At 45.5% G+C, this 22768-nt stretch overlaps 2 protein-coding genes and 1 long non-coding RNA gene across 11 annotated transcripts in view; 1 reads left to right on the top strand and 2 right to left on the bottom strand.

The window, feature by feature from the left end:
* Window positions 1–143: 143 nt before the first annotated feature.
* On the bottom strand, window positions 144–14874 carry GFI1 (growth factor independent 1 transcriptional repressor). Of its 2 annotated transcripts, XM_068199851.1 has the most exons (8): window positions 13171–14874; window positions 12840–13045; window positions 11075–11300; window positions 10631–10840; window positions 5595–6010; window positions 5368–5505; window positions 3601–3766; window positions 144–1492 (listed from the first exon to the last, which is right to left on the bottom strand). In XM_068199851.1, the coding sequence occupies exons 3-8, from the start codon at window positions 11187–11189 to the stop codon at window positions 1314–1316; spliced, it is 1224 nt and encodes a 407-aa protein (XP_068055952.1). In that variant the 5' UTR covers window positions 11190–11300; window positions 12840–13045; window positions 13171–14874; the 3' UTR covers window positions 144–1313. The 2 variants fall into 2 exon arrangements, with proteins under 2 accessions (XP_068055952.1, XP_068055953.1); XM_068199852.1 differs by lacking the exons at window positions 12840–13045; window positions 13171–14874 and having other exon boundaries at window positions 11075–12249.
* Window positions 14875–15746: 872 nt separating this feature from the next.
* LOC137479401 (uncharacterized) lies at window positions 15747–20591 on the top strand. Its single transcript, XR_011002213.1, has 3 exons — window positions 15747–15850; window positions 17674–17747; window positions 18783–20591. It is a non-coding gene; the product is annotated as an uncharacterized lncRNA (long non-coding RNA).
* The window catches only part of EVI5 (ecotropic viral integration site 5), a 74552-nt gene continuing 72082 nt past the window's right edge, over window positions 20299–22768 (bottom strand). For all 8 annotated transcript variants that reach the window (XM_068199831.1, XM_068199827.1, XM_068199834.1 and 5 more), the window contains one exon: window positions 20299–21576. In XM_068199831.1, the coding sequence (XP_068055932.1) occupies window positions 21271–21576 (306 nt within the window). In that variant the 3' untranslated portion in view covers window positions 20299–21270. The remainder of the gene's footprint in view (window positions 21577–22768) is intronic.

The raw sequence follows: 22768 nt of genomic DNA, 5'->3' as shown, positions 1-22768 counted from the left end.
TATGGCAGTTGTGTTCTTTAATCACTCCAGCCCTTGTGCCTGCATTCCCTCCTTGGCTGCATCTCTGACAATCACTGTGGTGTAGTGTTGTAATGACTGACATTCACAAATGTGCAGTTTCATATTAAATAATAACCACTCTGGACCATCCTTGATACTTTATTAACTTAAAACATTGTTCTAATAAATATGTGCCAAGAAATGTAAGCCACTCCATAAAATCTATATAAGGACATTTACAAACTTGTCAACAAAGTAAAAACAGCTTTTTTTTTAAACTGAGGTACATGCAGAGTTGTTAAGGCAAATTAAGTAAATTATACTTTTATAGTAAGTCCTGCCCACCTCAGAAAGTTCTCTTTAAAAATTAAAAAACCAAAAACAAATATACAACTGATGCTATTGAGTAGCTATTTTCCAGTTATTAGAACAAGCCCAGAGTGTAGAAGCCAGTAATGGTTCTGGACAGAAAGTCTGTGCTTCCCTGGTGCTCCTGCCCTTCTCAGGCAGCTTCACTTGTTGGACTGGTTTCTAGTTCTAAGGCATAATTCTGTGCTTTGGCTTTTTCGCTGGTCTTTCACAAGCTTCCTTCTCCCTAGTGGATGTAGGAAGAAGGAACCCTCCATACTTCAAACACACTGGCAGTCGAGCCTTGCACAGAGAGTGATGGCTCAGGGAGGATAAAAAGGACCTCGCTGTAACTGTTAATGCAGCTCCTGATTTGCACCAGAATAAGTGAGAGCAGGATTAGACCCAAGCTGGTACCTTTGGTTAAAAACCAGCAAGATGTCAAACTGCACAGTCCTGATCCTCCAGGTTTTTCCTGACAGGAAGTCATCCAAGAGTGAAACCACTCAGCACTGAACTCAACCGGGGCGGGTGCTGATGGCTCTCTGTCATTACCCCATGTAAACACTGTTATACCCATGTTTTCCTGCCAGCTGATTCAAGCTACTGAAAACTTGAAGGGGTTCATCATGGCCATGGGAGAAATATTTTCCAGCTTGCATATATTTGATAGCTTATCCATCTTTGGAGTATTAGGCTTTATATCTAAAAGGCTTGTATTTCAGTGTTATTTCAGAAACAGCGAGGGAAGAGAAAGAAAGAAACCCCAGCCTTTACTTTCCCCCTTCACAGTCATTCAGGTTGAGCTGTCAACACATGGCTCTGTCCTCTTCTTTCCTCTTTGAGCTCCTCTTCAGAAAGGTAATGCCAGGGTCTGTGTCCAAGACAGGGCTTGGGTCCAGCAGGGAAGCCAAGGGGGTCTGTTCTCATAGTGTTGTAGGCGCTTTCTGTATTGTAGTTTGGACTCATTTCAGGCCATGCTGTGTCTCCCGGTGTCTCCGTAAATCCACCTTTCGTTGGAAGCCTTTGCCACACAGATCACAGCCAAAGGGCTTGAAGCCTGTGTGCTTCCGACTGTGGGTGATGAGGTTGGAGCTTTGACTAAAGGCTTTTCCACACACCTGGCACTTATGAGGCTTCTCACCTGCAAGCAGAAGGTGGGAAAGAGAGAGGCTGTGAAAGAGGCAACATGCTGCTTATGTGGGACCACAGCAAATATACGGTGGTATTTAAAGCTTATCAAAGAGATTTTTGTGTGATAACTAAGAAGTCATCCTTACAAAAAGACATGCAGTTGGGAGCCCCAGACAGAGCATAAGTTGAGCTTCTACTGCAGCTGAGTAGGCCTGGACTTGGATGCACCTCTATCAGCCCAGCATAGTCTTGGGAGCAGCCTGAAACACGGAGTGCTCTCAGGGCACCACACCTTGTGAGTGTATTTGTCTGCATGGGCTCTGTGCAGTTTAAACTGACTTTGTGTCCTAGAAATGTGAGAAACTCCTGGAATAGTGATGAATGCCTGACATTGATTACTATACCATCAGCATGAAGGCAAAGGGAATAGGTAGATAGAAGTTGTTAAAACAAACCCAGTGATCTGGGGTCTGTCCCCAAGGGAGGTACGAGGGCCATTAAGTGAATCCTGAAGGGCAGGGTTCATCTAGACATCTGTTCTCTCTGTTCCCCACACTGCAGTGCTAGCAGTCAGAGCCCTGAAGTTCTCCTGCAGGCAAATAATGTAAACGGGAATAAATACAGCCTCTGGAACTTTTACAGAGGAGTCAGTGGCAAAACTCCATGGGAGCAGGATCTAAGTATATTTTCCTACTGTTTATTATCAAATAACAAATAAAAGGTAACCCAACCACAATACCAAGCCAGATTTTCAGAGTGGCTTTGCACCTGCAGAGCCCACTGGCTTCAGCTGGGAACAACGAACTCTTTGGGTGTTTGAAGATCAGACTCTTAGATTCAAAAAAATAATGCAAAATGTGCTGAAGGCTCATTTCACAAGTATATGGTGTATATGAAAGGAATCCCTCATTCTGTTAAATACCTGCTTTTATATTAGTAATTTAAAAGCCCAGGCACAGTTTCTGATCTCACAAGAAAATAATCTGATCGATTCAGAATTTATTTGAAATTCTACTTAATCAAGCATAATTTGAAAAAGTTACTAAGGAGATACTTATTGTATTTCTTCATAAATAGTTCATTTTCATCCAGCAACCTTCAGTGAAAAATCTTGATAAGTAACATTTATTATTCACTGCTTGTCACCTAAAAAAGTCACAGCCAAGCAGTGCTACATATAGTGCCATTTCTCTACATATTTGCCCTTTTTAGGCTTCACTCTTTATATCTGCTAGTGGCCACTGTCAGGAAAAAGGATTTTGGTCATCTGAACCATCGTTTGTCCAGTACAACTGATATTTCATGTCTACAGGTTCTTCCATATCTTACACATCCATTTCTCTCCAGTACAACTGATATTTCATGTCTACAGGTTCTTCCATATCTTACACATTCATTTCCCTCTACTTCAAGTGAATGGTGCAGGTCTGAAAGGCAAGATATCCTTTTAATGATTTCTGATAAACCTGCCTTCTCACCGAATGATACTTTTGAAACAATTTCCTTTGGTGATTCACCTGCACTTTGTGTTAGTTTCCATGTTTATTAGTAACAGTGAAACTTGAGAACTCTGCACCTCTCCTTCCAGTCTGTATCAAACTGTAGCCATTTCTCAGAAAGTCCAGGTGGAAGTGCAGACAATCTCTGAACAAATATTTAGACTAAGACTTAGGCCCTCCAGTTTAGTGTTTGATCTAGAGGAGGAGACTCCTGTTGTTCCTATTGTAAATTGGTAGATCCTGCAAAAAGCAATGCTGTAATCAAATTCACCTGTCATTTTCCCGGGACCTCAGCTGTAAATCAAGGCCACACGAATACAATACTCTACAAATCATCTTACAAAAAAGCCCATTGAATAAACATTGGTGGATCCTATTAAGGGAACACTGATTGGATTGCGAGGATTTTTGTGGGTTATTTTGCAGCTGCTGTCCATTAAACCTCCTCCAGATCACCCTCCTTTGCCCACATACAGCTCAGATAACATGAACAGCAGCAGGACAGTAAGAGGCATAGGGAGGTGTGTGCTGTCCCAGCTGAGGAGGAATGGACTGCTGCAGAGAAACCTCTGAGACCTGCCCTCATGTTGGGGCTGACACTAGCAGTTGCAGGGCTGACCTGTGTGAATGAAGGTGTGTTTCTTCATATCAGATTTCTGGTGAAACCGCTTCCCACAGTACTGGCACGGATAGGGTCGGGTGTCTGAGTGGATGAGCAGGTGGGTGGACAGAGTAGAAGATCTCTTAAAACTCTTGCCACAAATCTTACAATCAAAGCTGCGTTCCTGCAGAGAGATGAGCCCAGACACACACATCACACCAATGATCCCATCAGCAACAAACTGCCCAGCAGCACATGAGTGTTGCCCTTTCTGTCTTAGCAAGAACTTACACTTCTCCAGGGAGCTGGACTGGCCTACACAGATGATAAAACTGGCTTGATAGCAGCACCACATGATAAAAAAGATAATGGATCCTCTCTTAGTGCTGTGCACTACTAAAATGTAATTGAACAGCTCTTAGTGCTGTGCACTACTAAAATGTAATTGAACAGCTCTTCCTGTTGGCAGGAATGGCCAAGTGGGAGCAACCTCAATGGACTGGGCAGAGTCTGCCAACAAACTTTATCAGAGGCCTGAGACACAATCACTATACTGGGAAGCCCAACAGCTGCAGCACTGTTCAGAGGCCACCTCTCCACTGTACACAGGAAAGTGGGTGCCAAGGGCTGCTTGGGTCTCTTGGGAAATCCCTCTGGTAGACTGAGTTCTGGCATGATAACAACGAACTGCTCTTTTTAGTTCCATTAAAATTCAAGTGGAAGGTATGTAGAGCACCTGGACAAACAGCTTTTCAGCTTACTACTTTAACATGTAAAACCAAATGCATTAAGACTTTACTGTCTCTCACCTCTCCCTCACACACTCCTCTCCATCAATTTCTTGTACCACATATAATTTCTTCTGTCCATCCCTTAACTTCCATTGCACCTTCCTCTACCTTCTATGCTTTCACAGAATCATTTGGCTTTTAATGCATTCTCCCCAAAATGCTGTCCCTTCCATGGACACACTATACAGTGCTGCTCTTTTCACCATTGTTTCATGGATAATGAGCTATGTCCCTTCATTGTGTGCTCTGCTGGTTGCACACTCAGAAAATTATATAGAGAAAAAAAACATTGCTGTAACTTTATCCTCCAAAAGTCAATCTGAAGAAGGAAGATTTGCCAGGTCAAGTGGGTGGGGAAAGGGAAATATGGCATAGTATCAGCAGGTGGAAAATGTTACAAGTCCTCCTACCAAAATTACCCACCATATTCTTTTGGTGTGTGACTCAGTGTGTCGAGACGGGTGAAGTCAGTGCTCTATACCTGAATGGTCGTTCAGATGTTCCCTGCACTGACAAAAATTACTACAAACAAGGGAAGACTCACTTCTTTGTGGGAGGGAGGAGAAAGAATGAGGAGTGCTGCATCAGAAGAAAGCACATTGAGTTGCTTTAGCTGTTAAAAAAAGCCAACATCTGCATTACAATTTCCAGCTCTGAGTGAACATTTATTATTTTCTGTTACTTCTTGAGTGCCAGAAGTGCCCATTGCTTAATACAGATGACACATGTGAGGTCGGAAGAATGGAAACAAAGCCTGTGTCCTTTAATTGCCTGATAGCTCCTTTGCACACTAACTGGCCACCCTTTCCTCTGATTGCCACCATATTCTTCACCTACAACTGCCCACTGCAGCTCTCCCATGTTCTCTTCCCCTCCTCAGTATAGATCCCTGCCTCCTTGCCCTGTATTTGCCTTCGTGGCCTCCCCAGCCAGCAGAATAGAGCAGCTGGCCCCGGCCCCCAGCCTTCCATCCTGGCAGCCTGCCTGCTCTCACCTGCGAGTGCACGGCCTTGTGCTGCTCCAGGCTGACTGCATGGCCGAAGGTCTTGCCACACATGTCACAGGCAAAGGGCCTCGTGCCACTGTGTGAGCGGCGCACATGTACCTCAAGGCCATGCGGTGTGGAGAAGACCTGAGGAAATAGAGTACACAGTGTCAAGGTTGCCAGGGAGAAAGGGCTGGGGGGGAGCCATATCCAGTGTGAGAGAAAGGGATCCCTACCTTGCTGCACTTGACACACTTGTAAGAGCCAGTGCTGATGAGCAGTGGGCGGCACAAGAGGTCAGACTCCACTTTGATGCCACCTGGCCCCTTCTCCTGCTGCAGTCCAGGCTGTGTTTCGGCATAGAGTCCAGGAGCTGCTGCTGGCGGCCGCTCAAACAGCCCCGGGCCCGGAGAGCTGAAGTCACCATACAGTCCCAGGGAAGAGCTACACTCGGCGCCATAGAGGGCGGGCTCCGAGCCTCGGTCGCAGAAGAGCCCCAGGGCTGAGGTCCGCTCCAGCGTCGGGCAGGGCCTGTAGCTTTGCACAAGGTGCCTGAGCTCGGAGCCACCCAGGCTGTTCCACATGTATGGTTTGAAGGGCACCGAGAAAGGGGGTGCTTCATCTAGGGATGGACACACAGATCTCTCCGAGGCTGTGGAAACACAAGGGCATGGGAATTGGTGCGCTTCACAATCCACACTGTAATGAGGCAGAACAGTCTCACATAAGAGTCTCTCATAAGCAGCTAGGCTTATGTCCAGAGCCTGACCCCTGTAGTGCAGTTTGAGGCTGCCCTTTCATCTCAATGGGAGGACATTTTATATTGCATATTAGGATCTGAGTGTCCAGTACTACCTACGTACCCAATGTCTCAGCCAAAGCCAAGTAAAAGCCAAAAGTAAAGCCAACACCAATTTTGTCTACCTCCATCTGGTTTGTCTGCCTCCATGTGTACACACTGACATGCCTAGCAAGACTCTAAACAACTCGGTCTGCAACTTCCTATAGTTTTATCTGCAGCTTCTTGGAAACATGTATCTACCATATCCCAAGATGGACATCAAAGCTGACAGTCCACATGTTTAAGCTCTGATGGAGATCACACACACACACATATATATATATGTATGTGCAAATATAACATTACAAAGGTGCCAGACAAAGCAAATGTGCTGAGATTTACCTGGTCAACAAAATTAAAAAACCTTTTTGCACAATTTAATGCCCAAATCTAGTCTCAACTTCATGCTACAACTGACCATAACTATACTGCAGCGTAACTTAAATAAGTAACAGATTCTGAGGTGCTTGCATGTTATGCTTCACTTTTTCAAAAAAAAAAAAAAAAAATACTTCTCATCTAAAAGAAAATCATGGTTGTTTCAGATTGCTCTGAGGTTCTCCATATAAAGAAATTGAGTCTGCCCAAAACAGAGAGCTTTGTAAAATCAGTGGGATGGGCCACATTAAAACCTGAAGACGCAAACCCATTTTCCTGGCAGTTGTAATCAAAGCAAATTTCCACCAGGGCAAGCTCAAATGGCTTCAGCAGGCCATTTGAGGCTTGCCTTCAGCAGTGGCACCTGACCAATGCAGTGGACACATGAATCACACTTGGGGGCCCACAGCAGAGTCTGATATAACGGCAGGAGCACAGCCTATGAGAGGAGTGTCTAAAGGCACAACTGATCAAAGAGTTTCACATGGAGGAAAGCACAACTGGGATGGAACATTAGGCACCAGACCCCAACAGTGTCTGCCAGAGATGCTGATTAATGCCTGAGGTACACTGCTTTCACTCCTTATCAGCACTGGGAGGCAGCAGCACTGGGAGAGTCAAATGTCTCCACTGGATGACAGTTTTAGTGAGCCAAGGAAGAGATTAATCAATTAACTACTGAAATGCTGATGCCTTCATAGACATATTGGCTTCCAGAGTAACCTCCTTTAACCAGAAACTTGTCCACCCACAATGGATCTCTTACTCATGTCAGCTCCCACGGCTTTTTCAGCCTTTGGCAAACCAAGATACCTCGGAGTGGACTAGGCAAAGAAGGCACGATGTGTTAGGCTATCCATTTGGATAGGCAAGTGGTCACTGAGGGGCTACAGAAGCCAGTAGAAAATGAGGCTAAAATTGAGCTTTGAATGACTTGACTTTTTCCTATCTTTTACGTAATTTCAGATATTAACAGTCTCAAATTCTTCCACTGAAATTAACAATCTTTTGGTTGGAAATATATGCACACATACCAGCTGGGACATTTGAAGAGAGTGATGAAATCAAATTAGCTGACATGGTGTTCAGCATGATTTTTCCTGTTCTGCACTGACTGCAAAGTTGTGGTCAGCATCGTATCATCTATCTTGTGTCTTTGCAACCAGGCTCAGTGTTGCCATCTCTCACGATTTTATCACAAAATTCAAACCTATCTTAAAGTCCCAGCTCTTGAAATGGCATGATTTCATCAGGCCCTCAGCTTTGCTTTTGTTTATTCTTGTTATAACTTTTTTTCCTTTTAAAGTCAACTTGTAGCTCAAACTGTAAGAAAAGCATGAAAACATAAACCCTCAATATTTCAACACTAGAACTGAATATCCATAAGGTATTACTTACAATCTTGATTTCTGAGCCAGCTCATTGAGTGAGAGGGAAGCTGACCTGATTTTTGAGCCCTTGGAATCGGCAATACAGTATACAGTGAACATTGCACCACAGATCAGTTTGCGTGCAATGTTCCTTCCATCACCTCACATGCTTTGGAGCCCTCTCAACACAAATGCAGGGTATTTCCTCACATTATATTCAAGCTATCCAAGCCCAGTGGCAAAGCAACCTCCAAACTCTGCTCTCCCACACTGCAGGGCATTTCTGTATGTGCCTCTTCTCCACAGCATCTAGGGGGGAGCAGAGACGCAGAGAAATATTCTCCCTCATTTTCCTAGAAATTCTGTGCAGCAGTTATAAAGACTACTTCTGGGAGAAAAAAAAAATCAGTGCTTGTTTTTGAAGGCAAGACAAACTCAACCTTAAATGGTTGGGAACAGATTGATATTCACAGCAAAGAAAGATTGGAGTATCCTCTTACACAAAACACCACACTTTCTGCACAACTCCATTATACTCAGGAAAAGTCTCTCTCCTGCAGCATGAACAGGCTCATCAGGAGGTACTAATACTGCTGCACTGAGATCCCATGCACCTTCTGCATATGCACATGCATGTGATTAGACACATGTAGAAAGTGAGGTTAAATAAAGTAATTTGAACTGGTGGAGTTAACAGGTATTATGTCTGTATGTTGTATGACCGCCTACATCAGCAGCACAGCACTCAAAGGCAAAAGTGAAATAAATACAGCTTTCACTGCATATTGAAGTGCAACCTGCACCTATGTTCACTTCTAGAGGTGCAGGAGTGGTAGTACTACTGACCACACATGCCTTCAGCATGATTGAGAGCCATTATTTCTCATCTGCTCTGCCTGGCAAAGCACAAAAATTGTGCCCCATCCAGACATAATTGTAGGAATACAGTCTCTCACTACTGCATCTTGTAGAAGTGACCTAGACACAAATTCTGGCTTCACACTGAATCCAACAAAGCAGCTGGAAGGCTGAGGGGCTGGAGGAGGTGAGCTGTGGGAGGAAGCCCAGCTATCTAATCCTGTTGCCACTGCCTTCATCATTAATATAAGAGCAACTCTCTCAATGCACTGAGATTCATTTAATAAAGCTCTTACGTACTTAGAGTCCTATACCTTCCCGGACCTCCTGTGAATGGGATCAGACAGCCCCAGGACTGCCCACCCCACCCTGAAGAATCTTGATCTAGGGATATCATCCTCATTTGGTAAAGTTATCTTCCCTGGACAGCCTAATGATTGGCCAGAAGCTGGTGAATTCCACAGTGGGGGAAGAAATGAGAGGGAAGGAGGAAAAGGCAGAGCAGACTTGATAAAATACCTATTCCATTTTACATCTATCTTTTTGACACTCTGTGAAAATGGTCTGTTTCTTGTGCAGAAATTGTAGTTATGTGGAAAAGGGGGAGCAGGAAAAATTCATTAGAACAAAAAATACACACATTGGTACAGTCTGTGCAGAAATATTACCAGAAGAGTAATGCAGCAATGCTGCATTTGGGCTGGTGTTTCACTTGCACAGACTGAAAGTGTCCTGTGGCTAATGCTGGACAGCATTTTGAATGTCCCCTTAACAGAGCTTAAGACTCTTGAAAGAAGATGAGGCTTTAAAAATGCAAATCCACATCATTACAATAAGCCATTCATATGCATGGACACTGTAAAGACAAAGTGGGAAATGGGGGCAAACCGGGACTAAGTATTTTTTTTGCTGGTGTCTGCTGTCAGTCGCTAAAGCTGACACAATTTTTCCTTCATCAAGACAAAAATTGTCCTTTTTCCAGCTGTCTCTTTTTAATCGAGGCAGTAGAATGTGGTTATATATATACATATTTTTGTTCTAAAATGATACCATTGTATTTTTAAACGAGATAAGTATTTGTGCCAGGCTGGGGACAGCATCTTCCCCTGCTCCAGCCACATCAAAGGCAGGACAAGAGAGCTAGAGACAGGCACTGCAGCCATAAGTGTGAGTTTCCTGGATTTGGGGCGTTTAAATCTGACTGTCATTGGGTTTTTTTCCCTCTGTTTTTTTATGAATGTGTTTTTAGAAAAGAAAAATGAACAGACATTAAAAAACCAAACCAAACAAAAATACAAAGAAACAAAAACACACAAACAAAAAAACCACAAATAGCAAAAGAAACAGCGTTAGGAAAATGTCTAGCAGGTTGTACAAAACACAAAATCAGCTGTGTTTACTGCAGGTATATAAATTGCCTGTACTGTCTAAAAAGACTGAAAAACCCTGTGTAGGCACGACCCTGTAGGAGAATGCTGGGACCTTTTAAACATAACCTGTCTTGCCTCTAACAATTAATCACAAATCAAAAAATAACACCCCATGTCATGACAACTTTCTTGCTGTAATCTGTCACCTGCTGCTCCCTCAGCAGCACAACACGGGCTAGAAAAGCAACCCGAAAAAGGTAACCCGAAAACGAGTGGAAGGAACAGATTCTGGCAAATCTGGGGGAAAAGCAATAATAATTTTAAAAACGGACAGGCAAATCTGTCCCTTATATTCGTTTGTGGTGGTGGCGCATAGCCGTGAGATGCATGGTCCACTGCCCCATGGCACGGGCACGGACATGCACCTCGCTGAGCGCTGCTCGCCCCAGCCCTACCTGGCGAGACGGAGGGCGAGGGAGGTCTCCAGAAATCCTCGAACTCGGACACTCTGTCACAGACGCTGCCCTCACAGCTGGGCGCTGACTCGGAGGTGCCATCGGCAGCCTCGGTAAGGTGGGATTCCGGGGAAAAGCGCCCCCGGGAAGGGTCCGGATCGGGCAGGGCGGTGCGGCACAGCTCCGTGTCCTCGGGGATCTTGCAGGGGTCTGCAGGGCAAAGGAGAAGAGGGAACTCCTCAGTGTGGGTCCGTAGTGGGAGCCAGCCACCTCCCGCGGGGGCCCGCTCCCGCCAAGGTTTGATGTCCGACTCTCTCCAAGCCCGCATCAGCCCCTCCGACGTCCCGCAGGGGCTGCAGAGCGACCGCCCGGTGCCGCGAGCACCGAGGTGATGTCGGGCGGGTGGGAAGTCTCCGAGTGAGGCTGAGACAGAGGGACTCCTACCTGCACAGATCTGGGCTAGCACCGTCTCCAGCCGCAGGCTGTAGTCCTCGTCGGCGGAGCGAGGCTGGTGGTAGCTGTGCGCTTTCTTGCTCTTCACTAGGAAGGACCTCGGCATGGTGGGATGCTGGCACGGCCGGTACGGCTGCACTCCCTCTCTAAGCGCCGAGCACGGCGGCGGCGAGCGTCACCCCCCGAATCTCCTGCGGGGCGGCGGCGGGGAGGCGACCTGCGGAAAGGCGCCGCGCCCGCCGGTGAGGGCCGGGGGCGCCGGCCAGGAGGGGCCGCTCGCCAGGGGCGGCGCGCCAGGTGGCAACGCGCAGGTGGCTCCGGCCACCGCCCCCGGCCCCGCTCGCCTCGCCCCCTCTTCCAGAAGCGCAGATAACTCAGCCTCCAACCGCCCCCAGCCAACGCCTTTTACCCCCCTCCCTCCCACCGTGGCCTTGGGGCCGCCCCGGCCACGCTCCGACAGCCGCTGCCGGGTTGCGTGGAGTAGGCAATAACAGCGGCTGAGCACCGTTCTTCGGACGAGCGGGAGCTGAGGGAGCTGGAGGGTGCAGTCGGGTGTTACCCCGTCCCTCCAAGAGGGCACACCACGCCTTCTTGTTTGCCCCTGCGCCAGCAGCCACGGCAGAAGCGGCGCCAACAAATGTCACCTCCGAAACAGCTTATCACGTCCCACCACCCTGGACGGGCTGGCCGGCGCGGGGTTGTTACCGGGATGGGAGGGGGAGTCGTTACAAACCCGACAGCCTAAACCTGGCGCCTGAGAGGCTGTTGCTGCGGAGGGACTGATTCACCATCCCGCGCGAACCACGATAACACGAAAACGAACAAAACGGAATCTCTCCTCCAGCCCGCAGCTGTCGGCGCCGCGCCACCTTGCAGCTGCGAGCACCGAAAGCCGGGGCGGGGAAAGGAGACAAGGTGGGAAATCTCCTGAGGGAGTTGGGGGCGACCGGGTTAAACAAACTACCCCGAGCTGACTCTTCGGGGGAAGGCCGGAGAGGTTCATTTGAACCCATCCAGCACCGGGCCGCCTCGGCCGTTTCACTTGACTTTGCGAGTTTAAGCCACGTTCGTCTGGGGGGTTGGGGGACTTCGGAGGGTTGCAAACGGGGAAGAGAGGGAAGAGCCCCAGCCCACCAGTGGGACCCAGGAGCTGCCCCGCAGGTGGCGGCACTGGCTGCGCCACAAAGTCCGACCCGTCCGTGCCCAGTAGGGGCAGGGCTGCTCGGTGCTGCCGGGGAGGCGCCGCCCCCCGGAACGGAGCTGGGTGGGAGCGTTGCTACCCGGACCCACCTGTGCCTGCGTTCATCCTTGAGCAGGGGCTAGCAGCCAGCGGGCCCGCACGGAGGGGGCAGAGAAATCAAAGCGGCCCGATAACGCGTTACCCACCCGCGTCCCGACAGCAACGGCTGCCGCAGCCGTTGGGGGCTCCGGCGCCTCTTCTGCCGCGTGTTTCCCTCCAAAAGTCACGCCCGGAGGCGCCGCCGGCTTCCCAAGGCCGGAGCTGGCCGGGCAGGTGCCGGGCCCGTGGGAAGGCGAGTCCCACAGCCCACCTGGCCACCGTTCGCCCCGGCTCCCGCTAGCCGCACCCACCCGGCGGCCGTCACTGCGGGGGCGCGGGGCTGGCGCCGGGCCGCGCGGCTGAGGCAGGGCCGGAGCGGCGCGGGGTCCCAGCCGAGAGGAGAGGGGTCGCTGCCGCCCCGGCCGGCCCGCCCGCCGACAGCTGCCCTCGCGAGGCGAGAGAAGCGAGAACGCTTACCCATTTGGAGGGCCGAAGAAAGCTGGGCTGCGGACGGGGTATGCGCGGCAGCCTGCTAATTAGTGTGACTTTAAATTTAGCCTCCCTTTAAGGAGCAATGGTGCTTGAGTTGGCGCTTTTTTTTAACTTTTCTGTCTCTCTCAACTCCTTCAGAGCTCGGCCCCCTAGACCACAAATTCCACTTCCTGAGCGTTAGTTAGGAGCTTCTGCAAAAAAAAAAAAAAAAAAAAAAGAAAAAAAAAAAGTTACAAAAAGCGCCAAAGCCTCACAAATCAGTAGTGTTCTCCGCCTCTGTTTCTCTCTCAGTTTTCCTTAAATGAAAATGTCTTACCGTATTCCACCTCACAGAGCTCGCTGAAGTGGCATCGAAGTGTCATTTTGGAATCGGGCGTTTCGTTTCTCTCGGGGTTCTGCTCTAGAAATTACACACATCTATCTGAACTATTCTTGGATCCCCTTCGACTTCCGCAACGAGAACAAGTCACAGATTCAAAACACAGATTGATTCGGGCGGGCAGAGGGCAGGGGCTGGGGCAGCCGGCGCTCGCCCTGCCCGCTCCGTGCCGCATCCCCTGCCTTTGGTCCGGCAGTGGGGGAACACACCTCCCGCCGCCATCGGGCCGTGCATAGCGTTGTAATCGGGGCTAAGGCCGGGCCCTGGGCGACGGAGACCTCTCCTAGACTAGAAATAGCTTGTTGTGGAAAACTCTTCTGGGATAAATACGCCCAACGGCGCTGAAAATACCTTAAGACCCAAGCCTAGAGGTTTGCTCATTTCCCTTCGGATTTAGGTAATGGTTAAATATGGAAGGGGTAGGCGAGAGGTGTCGTCCGTCGTCGTGTCCCCCCCCCCCCGCCCCCCCCGGCTGCTGTTGCTTGACAGCGATTCAAACTCTTCTTAAGGCGAAAGCGGAGCGGAGCCAGGCAAAGTGGGGAGAGATTGCCCTCCTCGTCTGCGTGCCGGTGCTCAGGTGCTAACTCGGGGAGGATCCGTGGGGCACCGGCGACGAGAACGGTAACGGGATTCGCATCAGGCAGCATCCTGCGCCTGTGGGGACCCCTGAGTTGCACAACGGGGAAGCCTGTTCCCTTCTGCAAAAAGAAAAAGGTTCGCCTTGCTTTATGCACTTACACGACCCCAAAATACAATTTTCCAGGTCTAACTCGGATTCCTAATGCAGCCCAGGAAGTCAGGCTTAGGTCTTTGGTATCTTTCTGAGGCGGTTCTGGGCTTCGCTCTTAGACATCTCAGGCAATCGGCAACTTCGTTTCAGTGTCTGTAGGGTCGTTTAAAGTGCGGCTCTGCAGTGAGCAAATCGAGGTTTAACACAATTTCCCGTTCAGAAACGACAGAAGCAAACCTCCCTCACGCTCAGGAGTATGCTGGCTTTGAGACCAGATGCTTTTTTTTCCACCACCAGTCCCGAAGCATTTACAGAAAAATTAGCCACTTGGTGCTTGTGAGCCCCTACGGTTCATAGGACTAGCCTGACTTCCCAAAATCTAACTAAGCAAGCGAACACCACCTCGAGTAAAACTGTCCAACAACTGTGTGAATGCTTTACTGTGACACAAAAGAAAGCTGAAGAACACGACTGATACATTCATTTTTGCCGGAGAGTTCCTGGTGCTGGGCACAGCAGTTTTACTTACGGCATCTGTGTACCGCGGTCGCCTTGCTGCGATCAACCTTAGGGTGATTACTCCGAAGATCATTCACGCCTTCAGCTTCAAGGATCAATGCTGGAATCAGTAGAAATAACCAGATTAGAACAACTGGGTGTAATTTCATGTATGCGTCTTCGTTGACTCGCTGTTACTTTTTGCAAAACAGTCTTTCTCGTTTGCCTCTGAAATGGGATGATAAATTCATGCCCCTTCGTTTACCTCGCTACACATCTCTTTGACTGTGTAATGAAAGCACCAAAACACATTAAATTACTAGTAACGCTCATAAATAATTGTGACCTGGTTACAAAAAAATACACATTCGTCTTTATACATGTAAATACAAAATGTGTACAGGTGCTGTAAGGCGTGGTGATCTCCGTTCGGAGGGTGCTTGCAGCCTTCCAGGAAGCGGGATGGGCTGCCGGGCGCCGAGTGGCTGCGCTCGGGGCTGTCCTGCGAGAGGCACCTGGCTTGAGCCCCTTGTGCTCAGCCCACCTGCGGACGGCCCTTTCTCACCTATTGCTGACTAATCAGGTTAAACCCCTTCAGCAGAAATAAATAAATCAAATGAGTGAACAGAGCAAATGCTAAATCCAGCGTGTAATAATATCTCATGTGAACGTAGGTGCTGCACGGGCACAAGGAACGCTCCTCCGGCTCCTGGGGTATCAGCTTTCTCAAACGATTAGAGGAGAAATGGTACGAAACTGGCTGTGTTTCGTGTTTTGCAAAACTAGTTCGTGCTGAAGCACATCCTCTGCCTTCTCAGATCTCGGCTGGACGGGCGATTTGTTTCATGCCGCCGGTGAGGACGGGGGAAGCGGGACGCGGGCGCTGCCCACCGAGCGGTGCCGAGGATGACCCGAGGCTACCTGCGACCTCTTGTCTTTAGCTCTGTCACCGGAAAATGCGCGAGCAGCAGCCTTGGCCGGGACGTGGCGGGCTGCGGGGCGGTAGCGGGGGCCGTGAGGGCTCGCACAGCCCGCTCTGCCCGCGGGGCCCGGCGGTAGCGGGGGCCGTGAGGGCTCGCACAGCCCGCTCTGCCCGCGGGGCCCGGCGGTAGCGGGGGCCGTGAGGGCTCGCACAGCCCGCTCTGCCCGCGGGGCCCGGCGGTAGCGGGGGCCGGGCGCGGGGCCGCCTCGTGCGCGCGGGCTGCTGTGTCACGTGCCCGCGGGCGGTGGCGCGAGGCCGGCGAGGCGGGGAGCCCTGAGGGGAGCCCTGAGGGGAGCCCTGAGGGGAGCCCTGAGGGGAGCCCTCAGCAGCCTCCTGCAGCCATCGTCCCAGGGCTCTTCCCACCCCGAGAGGAGCCGCTATCTGCAGTATCAGCACGCCGAGCACAGGTGAAGGGGTTCAGCTTTTATTCTTGGTTTACGGGGTGACCCTGCGTACCGCAGCTCAGTAACCACTGAGATGGTCTTGCGTGTGCAATGTCGAGCTGCGTGACGATGCCAAATGTTTTGTGGTCCAGCGTGGAAAAGCCATACGCCAAGCCCAGAGTTGGCACAGTGATGTAATTCATGGTAAATGTACGGCTGGGTTTTAAAGAAGTGACTCTAATGCTTCTCTCAAAGGGAGTGTGATATTCAAAGGATGTGTGACATAAAAACTTGGTAAGATGCATTTGAATGCAATGGCACATGATTGTTACACCGTAGTGACAAGAGAAGGGAAGAAATAAATAAAAGGAGGGGTTTAAAGCAGGGTGGGATTATATTATAGTCATGTTTAAGATTGAAGAGCTACTCAGTGTAATTCACTGCACGGTTTACAGTAGCTGTCTGGTGTCAGCATTAGAGCTAAAACATCAGATAAGGCACCAAAGGTGACAAGCTGGAGGTGAGATCTTTGCGTTCAGAAGTGATGAGACACTTTGCAACAGGAGGAAGGATTTGAAGAACAGGATAGCCGCTTGGTACAGAGGGGAGGAGTGGGGGAGTCAGGACTGGGAGAAGGCAGCAAAAAGGATGACACTGGTGAATTTATACTCACTTCAAAGTGATAAAACTTGGCATCACAGTTATGCAGAACAGTTCCACTATGAAAAGCTGCTAGAACTTGTAGCACTGTGCATTCCATTAGGAAGTGTGTCTTTACCTTTGTAAAACTTTTAAAAAGTTACTTTTAACATGTTGCTTATTGTTTATTTTTTTCTCCCAGCATCTTGTCACTACCTTCTCTGTGGTTCTCCTTGTGGCATAAACACATGCTATAAATATGTCAGAAATAAACCAGTGATTTTGATTGCAATTTTTTTGATTGCTGGGGAAACCAAAGAAACTTCTGCTGCTCCCAGAGCAGATTAGAAAATGATCACTGTGAGCACAAACTGGAGAGAGAAAGTGATGGTAGGCTGTGGTGTTGAAGGCTGGGATGAAAAGAGGGATTCTAGCTTTGGGAAGGAATGGATCCAGAGTATACCTCCATTATGAACAGAAAACAGTTGAATCAATAGTTACAGAACATAGACTATGCAAAATGTTCTCATAGGAATTCTAGTTTTCATAGTGGGGCACTAGAAATTTCAGTCACTTGTGCAGTACTATGCAATTCAAAGAGTATGCCACATTGCTTTTGTTTTTCATAATTGTGAAATAAGGTAAACATTAGTTCCTGGAAAAGGAGAGCATTAAGCTGTTGTATCTTGGATCTAGCAGCTGTGTCTTAGTGTCCAGGCATGAGCAGGTATGCATACATTAGCATGTTTACTCTGAAGCTGAAACGTCATGCTATATAGAGGCTGTATTGAAAGTCAATTTATTGTGTACTTTCCGTCATTCAGAATTTCTGGTTCTGTTGTCTACTGTGTAAATGCATTTTGCTGATTTTTCTTATGTCTTGGACTAGTTTGTAAACAAAAAAAAAAACCCAAACCAATACCAACCAACCAACTCAGCCACCCACCCCACCCCCCCCCAAAAAAAAACCCCAAAAACTCCATCAGCAGGTAAAATTCTCAGAGAATTACAGAATATATACTGATAAGAGTATTTCACAGAACAAAAATGTACTTCATTGAATCTAGAAATCTAATAGTTATTCATAGCTTTCATCTTCCCTCTCAATGCACAGAGTTAGTAGCATGATTGAACATAACACTGCAGTTTCCATATGGATTGCGCTAACTTCTATCTTTTAGGGTGATTTTTTAAATTTTAGTCTCCAGGACTACCATAATGGTTTTCCTATGGGATCTCTACCTTTCCTCCAAGTGAATTATGTTATTTGGAGCCTCTACAGGTAGGGGAATTAGCAGCATATCATGTATAAAACTGGATATTTTTATGCTTTAAGTCATTCTAGCTTAAATGTTTAAGCATCAAGTTTCACTAAGTCACTAGCACTGTCTCTGATATCAAACAGTTATCACATTAATACCTCAGAAAAACATGCAGATCCTTCTGTGTTGCAGTTCCACAAAAGGATTCAGTACTGATCAAGTTCAATAGCAGGATGTACAAAGCGGTTCTGATAAATTTATGCGAACTTCAATGTGAATGCTTCTTTTAATCCTTTTTGTAGCAAAGTATTTTAGTTAATATAGAAATTGGACATACAGTTGAAAATTGAATTTAGTGGAAAATAGTACTTTGTGGATGTGTATATAGGTAATGCCTGCTTTTAGTTAAGAAACAACAAAAAAAAACCTGACCAAAGTGAACAAATAGTCGTTGAGCTGTGAATGCAATACATATTTCTTAACTCCACAGATGTACTTTCTCCCAACTAGTCACATTACAAATTTTTCATAAACGTTACAAACTTCTAACACATGAAATGAAATTACTTAGATGAGGTATAATGAGAAATGCTATTAGTACCCAAAATATTCAGTCCTCTAGCATGGAGAAATAAGAAAATGTTGAGGATTCTCTGATTAGCAAAGACACTTGATTATCAGATTGGGGAAATCACAACCATTTTCACTACCAAACATAAAATGTAATTTTCACAAAAACTCCACCTATAGCAGGGCATTCCCCTTCCCTGTTCCACCTGTCTTCTCAGCTATACAACTTACATATTCAGGAATCTGAATTTTCATATTTACATGCTTTTTTACCTTATGGTTTTAGTATTCATGTTGAGCTTTTCCAGCCTGCATGCAAGAGCAAATCTAAACAAATAGCAATATTTGTTAGAGGGTCATTAAAGAAAGGTCATGATGTGTAGCATAATTAGCATGTTTTATTTATTGACACATTATTTTATATAGTCTATTATGTTAATGATTTGTCATTATTCTGATGTATATTCAAATTAAAATATACGTAGGCAAAGAGATTAGTGTCATTTATTTGCCAGAAGACTTGGAGAAAAAGCAGGATGATTCTGAAGAACCTATCCTGGGCTGTCTTTCTAGGATAGTCAGTGTATAACCATGTCTGAAACTGCAGTATGTTCAGTGATTCACTTTTATCACTAGAAGAGATGTAGTCAGTTGGATAAGGACTTCTGTATATTTTCATTTATGCTGTTATTTAGTATTTATTTGTATACTTTAAAACCACAAAAGTTCAGGAAATAACCCTTGCCATCTAATCTCATTTGCTATCACTTGAACCGTAAGGCAGTTATTGCAAAATCATAACACTTCACTATTCAAACAGACACTGTTTTTATGGCCCTCCAACTGAATTTTACGCCTGCCACTTATTACAGAACATTACCTTGAAGAGAGGCTTGCAGCTGGTATTGATGACAGGCAACAAGACATTTGTCACCTATCCTCTTGGGCAACAATGATCCAGGTGCAAACATAAGTTAGCAGATACTCATTGGAAGGAAAGAAGACAACTGTTACTCATTTGTGAAGGAAAGTGCTCCTGATTTGGTTTTGCATATGTGATATTTTCAACCGGAATAAGAATCACTCAGCTAATCCAAGCCAGAAGTGGCAATTGCCACAGGTTGTACTTGGAGCTACATATTCACTGGGAGAATGTGGGGAAATTTGGCAGAAATACTGAAACAAATTAGGAGCTGCAGAAATCAGTAATCTGGAATTTGTCACCTACATGCTTGAAGATTTAAATTAGATTGCACCTGGACAGATAATATTGTTGAGATGCTCATAATGTGCTGTTTCCATACAGTCTTCTCTATCATTCCTTGAGTGTGTGTTATCTCCCAGTCGCGCTGTTTCTTTCTGAAAACATATTTGAAATAAAGGGAAAGGAAATGCCTAATGGGACTAGCAGATGCATTCAGCAGAACGCTTACACACTTTTTGCAATTTTAAACAACTACACTGCTTCTTGTGGGTAGCAAGCCAGTTAACATACACACTGCCTATCAGTACCAAACTTCTGCATCACTACTTTTTATTTATTAGAACAGTTGCAAACATTGCTAAAAGAAGTTTCAAGGATTGCCTAATTACATAAGATGGCAATAACAGAATATTCTTGACTCTAGAATGTGTCTGCAAGTGCATGTAAATGTTCACATGACAACAGCAGAATATCTTGCTCTGTTCAAGAAGCTAAGGCTGTTTGACCAGATCTCAGTTTTCAGGAGACTGGAAGCAGATTGCTCAGCTCAGCTCTTACTGCTTTGCTCAACCACAGCTATTTGGTGATGGCACCAATAGCTTATTTCCTGGATAGCTCTGTAATACAAAGTGTAAGAGGACTGAATGTACGTATTTGCACTGTACTGACCGTGTCTTTATTAGAACTCAGACATGAATAATTCTTCACCTTATTTGAACCTAGCTAGAGCCTGCAAGTAACTATGTGGTAACCAAGGACTATAGCTTGGAAGGGACTAAACAGTAAATGCTGCAACCTTGTTAAATCATGAAAAATTTATTTTCATTACATATACATGAAGGTAAAAGATTTCAGTCAATAGTGTTTTGAACAAGCATTTCTGACATGAGCCTGTTAGTGTAGCTAGGCTGAAACTTAATGCAAAGTTAGTGTTTTGCCTTTATTTAGTAATTCACTTTTAGTGTGTATATACAGAATTCATTTTCCTGTTAGAATACCAGAGACAGTAATATCGCAACATTTACATTCCTCATATAAAATGGAGTAATGTACATTTTCAGCTTGGTGTAGATATATAAATATGTACAAATAAACATTATTGTAATTAACATATTCAGACCATTTATTATTTAGCAACATCAAAAGCAGATGCACATAGATTTAAGTGAAAATAGTGAAAAACACCTTTATGACATTAGTGACCATTATTTGCATATATGAAGTAGTACAGATAAAGGCTTGCCTTTCAAGCCTTCTGTGGGCATCCAATAACTTTAGTAAAAAAACAAAACTAATTGAGAAGCATAAGATAATTATATATATATATATGTGTCATGATCAGATGGTTTAATAGGGTCCATCTTGATCACAAAAGGATAACAATGTAAAACATACACATTTGTTCAGAGCATAAAATATTGCACAAAAGCAATTTCTTTTGAGGAAAATAATTCCTGTGTTTGTGAACAGCAAAACTGCTTCTTACACATTAAAGAAATAATATATTTGCAGTTTCTAAACCAAAGAACATTCAGTAATACTGTCAAAACTGTCATCCATCAACTTCTTCCCGGCCTGTTTTATGGCAATGGTGTGTCATTAGCAAGATTTGGCAAAGAGAGAAGGCAGATAGACAGTACATGTATATATTTATCACAGGCCAGACCAAATCCAATAGTTACCTAAACCAACTGCTGGATGGTTTCAGTTTCCTCAAAATTTCAGCCTTAAAGAAATATGGAAGTCTTCAGTGCTAGTCACAGTGATAATCACACAGTAGTAGAGTAAGATTCCATTCTTCTCTGCTTAGAAACCATCTTGTCTGAATTCCCAGTCTGAAGGGCACTTTCCTCAGTATCACTGTCACTGCTGTCTACAAGTGTGTGATCCAAAGACATCTGACCAGTCCTTCTGGGAAGATGAAAGTTCACCTCACTCTCCTGTATGGAGTTAGTTATAAAATCTTCATCAGAAGAATGAAATGATTCATCATCTCCTGTGAAATGGTTGACAATGTGAATCCCATCAAAAGTGGGTTGGTCTGAGAAGTTTCTCTGGCCTTTTAGACATTTGATCTGTTAGAAAAAGTGGAAGTTGACAGTTAATCACAGCTCAAGAGTCCAGCAATAAAAAACCCAAACAAAAACCAAACCAAAAAAACAAGTGCATTTTCAAGAAATGCCTCATTGAACTCTTACTGGATAAAATGAAAGATCTGGAAGTAGCACATTTGATGATCACTTCAAGTATTACAGTTTTAAGGCTTAATAATCAAGATACCTAGAATCAGTAATGAGAGATTCTGCTTTTACCGCATCTTTAATATCCCCACTAGGATGGTTTCTATCTTCTAGAGTGACCTATTTGTTTCGACAGCACTTTTGGCCTTAATATTTTACTTTCAAAACTCCATTCTTTCTCATATTGCCTAATTTCTTACTTGAGAAAGCCCCCCTTCAATGAACAGGGTCCCAAGTAAATATTGCCAGCTTCTCACAGTCACAGAAAAAAAATCCCAAAGAGTATGTTTAGTTCAGTCTGCATTGTAACATAAAGTGTCTTAATTATCTAATTCAGATCCAATGAGATTTCAGATCAAGTAGTATGAGAAAAACATCTCCGTACAGCATAAAGAGACTGTAGTTGCAATTTTAAGAGAATATCAAACAAGAGAAAAATTATTGTCTGACGATGGACAGATAACATTTTAATTCAGTGTGCTGCAGAGTGATATACAATTTTAACCATGAATTCAAACTACTCAAAACTAAGACCCAAAGCACTAAAGTTTGGCAAGTCCCCTATTAATTTAATGAAAAATAACTGCAACTCATGGAAGACATTCTGGAGGTTGGTTGTTTTTGTGGTGGTTTGGTTTGTTTGATCTAGAATTTAATTAGCTTTTAGTAGAAAATACCTCAGGGTCAGTTTGACAGTCTAAGAGTATTAAGATTAAAAATCCCAAGGATGCAGATAAACATTAAAAATGGATTATAGAACCTTCGTAATGTCACTCTAAAAGCTTAAAAGATGCACCTAGTGCTAATTTGGAAGCAGCTTTTTACAGTAAGAGACCTGGAGAATAGAAGGAATAAAATGCTGAAGAGTTTCTTTACCAAAATCTGTTTGATGTTTCAGAAATCTGAAGCAATATTCATTCTGACAAATAAGAAGTGCTTGTATGTCCTCAGTATTGACACCAATAGGAGATTTTTACCTGTCCATTTGGGGAAGAAGGCATCTCTGTACTTACCATGGGCTTGTGCA

This window comes from Anomalospiza imberbis, chromosome 9 (assembly GCF_031753505.1).
Source record: "Anomalospiza imberbis isolate Cuckoo-Finch-1a 21T00152 chromosome 9, ASM3175350v1, whole genome shotgun sequence".
In the NCBI taxonomy this organism is placed as follows: domain Eukaryota; kingdom Metazoa; phylum Chordata; class Aves; order Passeriformes; family Viduidae; genus Anomalospiza; species Anomalospiza imberbis.
This window is presented reverse-complemented; position numbering and strand designations above follow the sequence as displayed.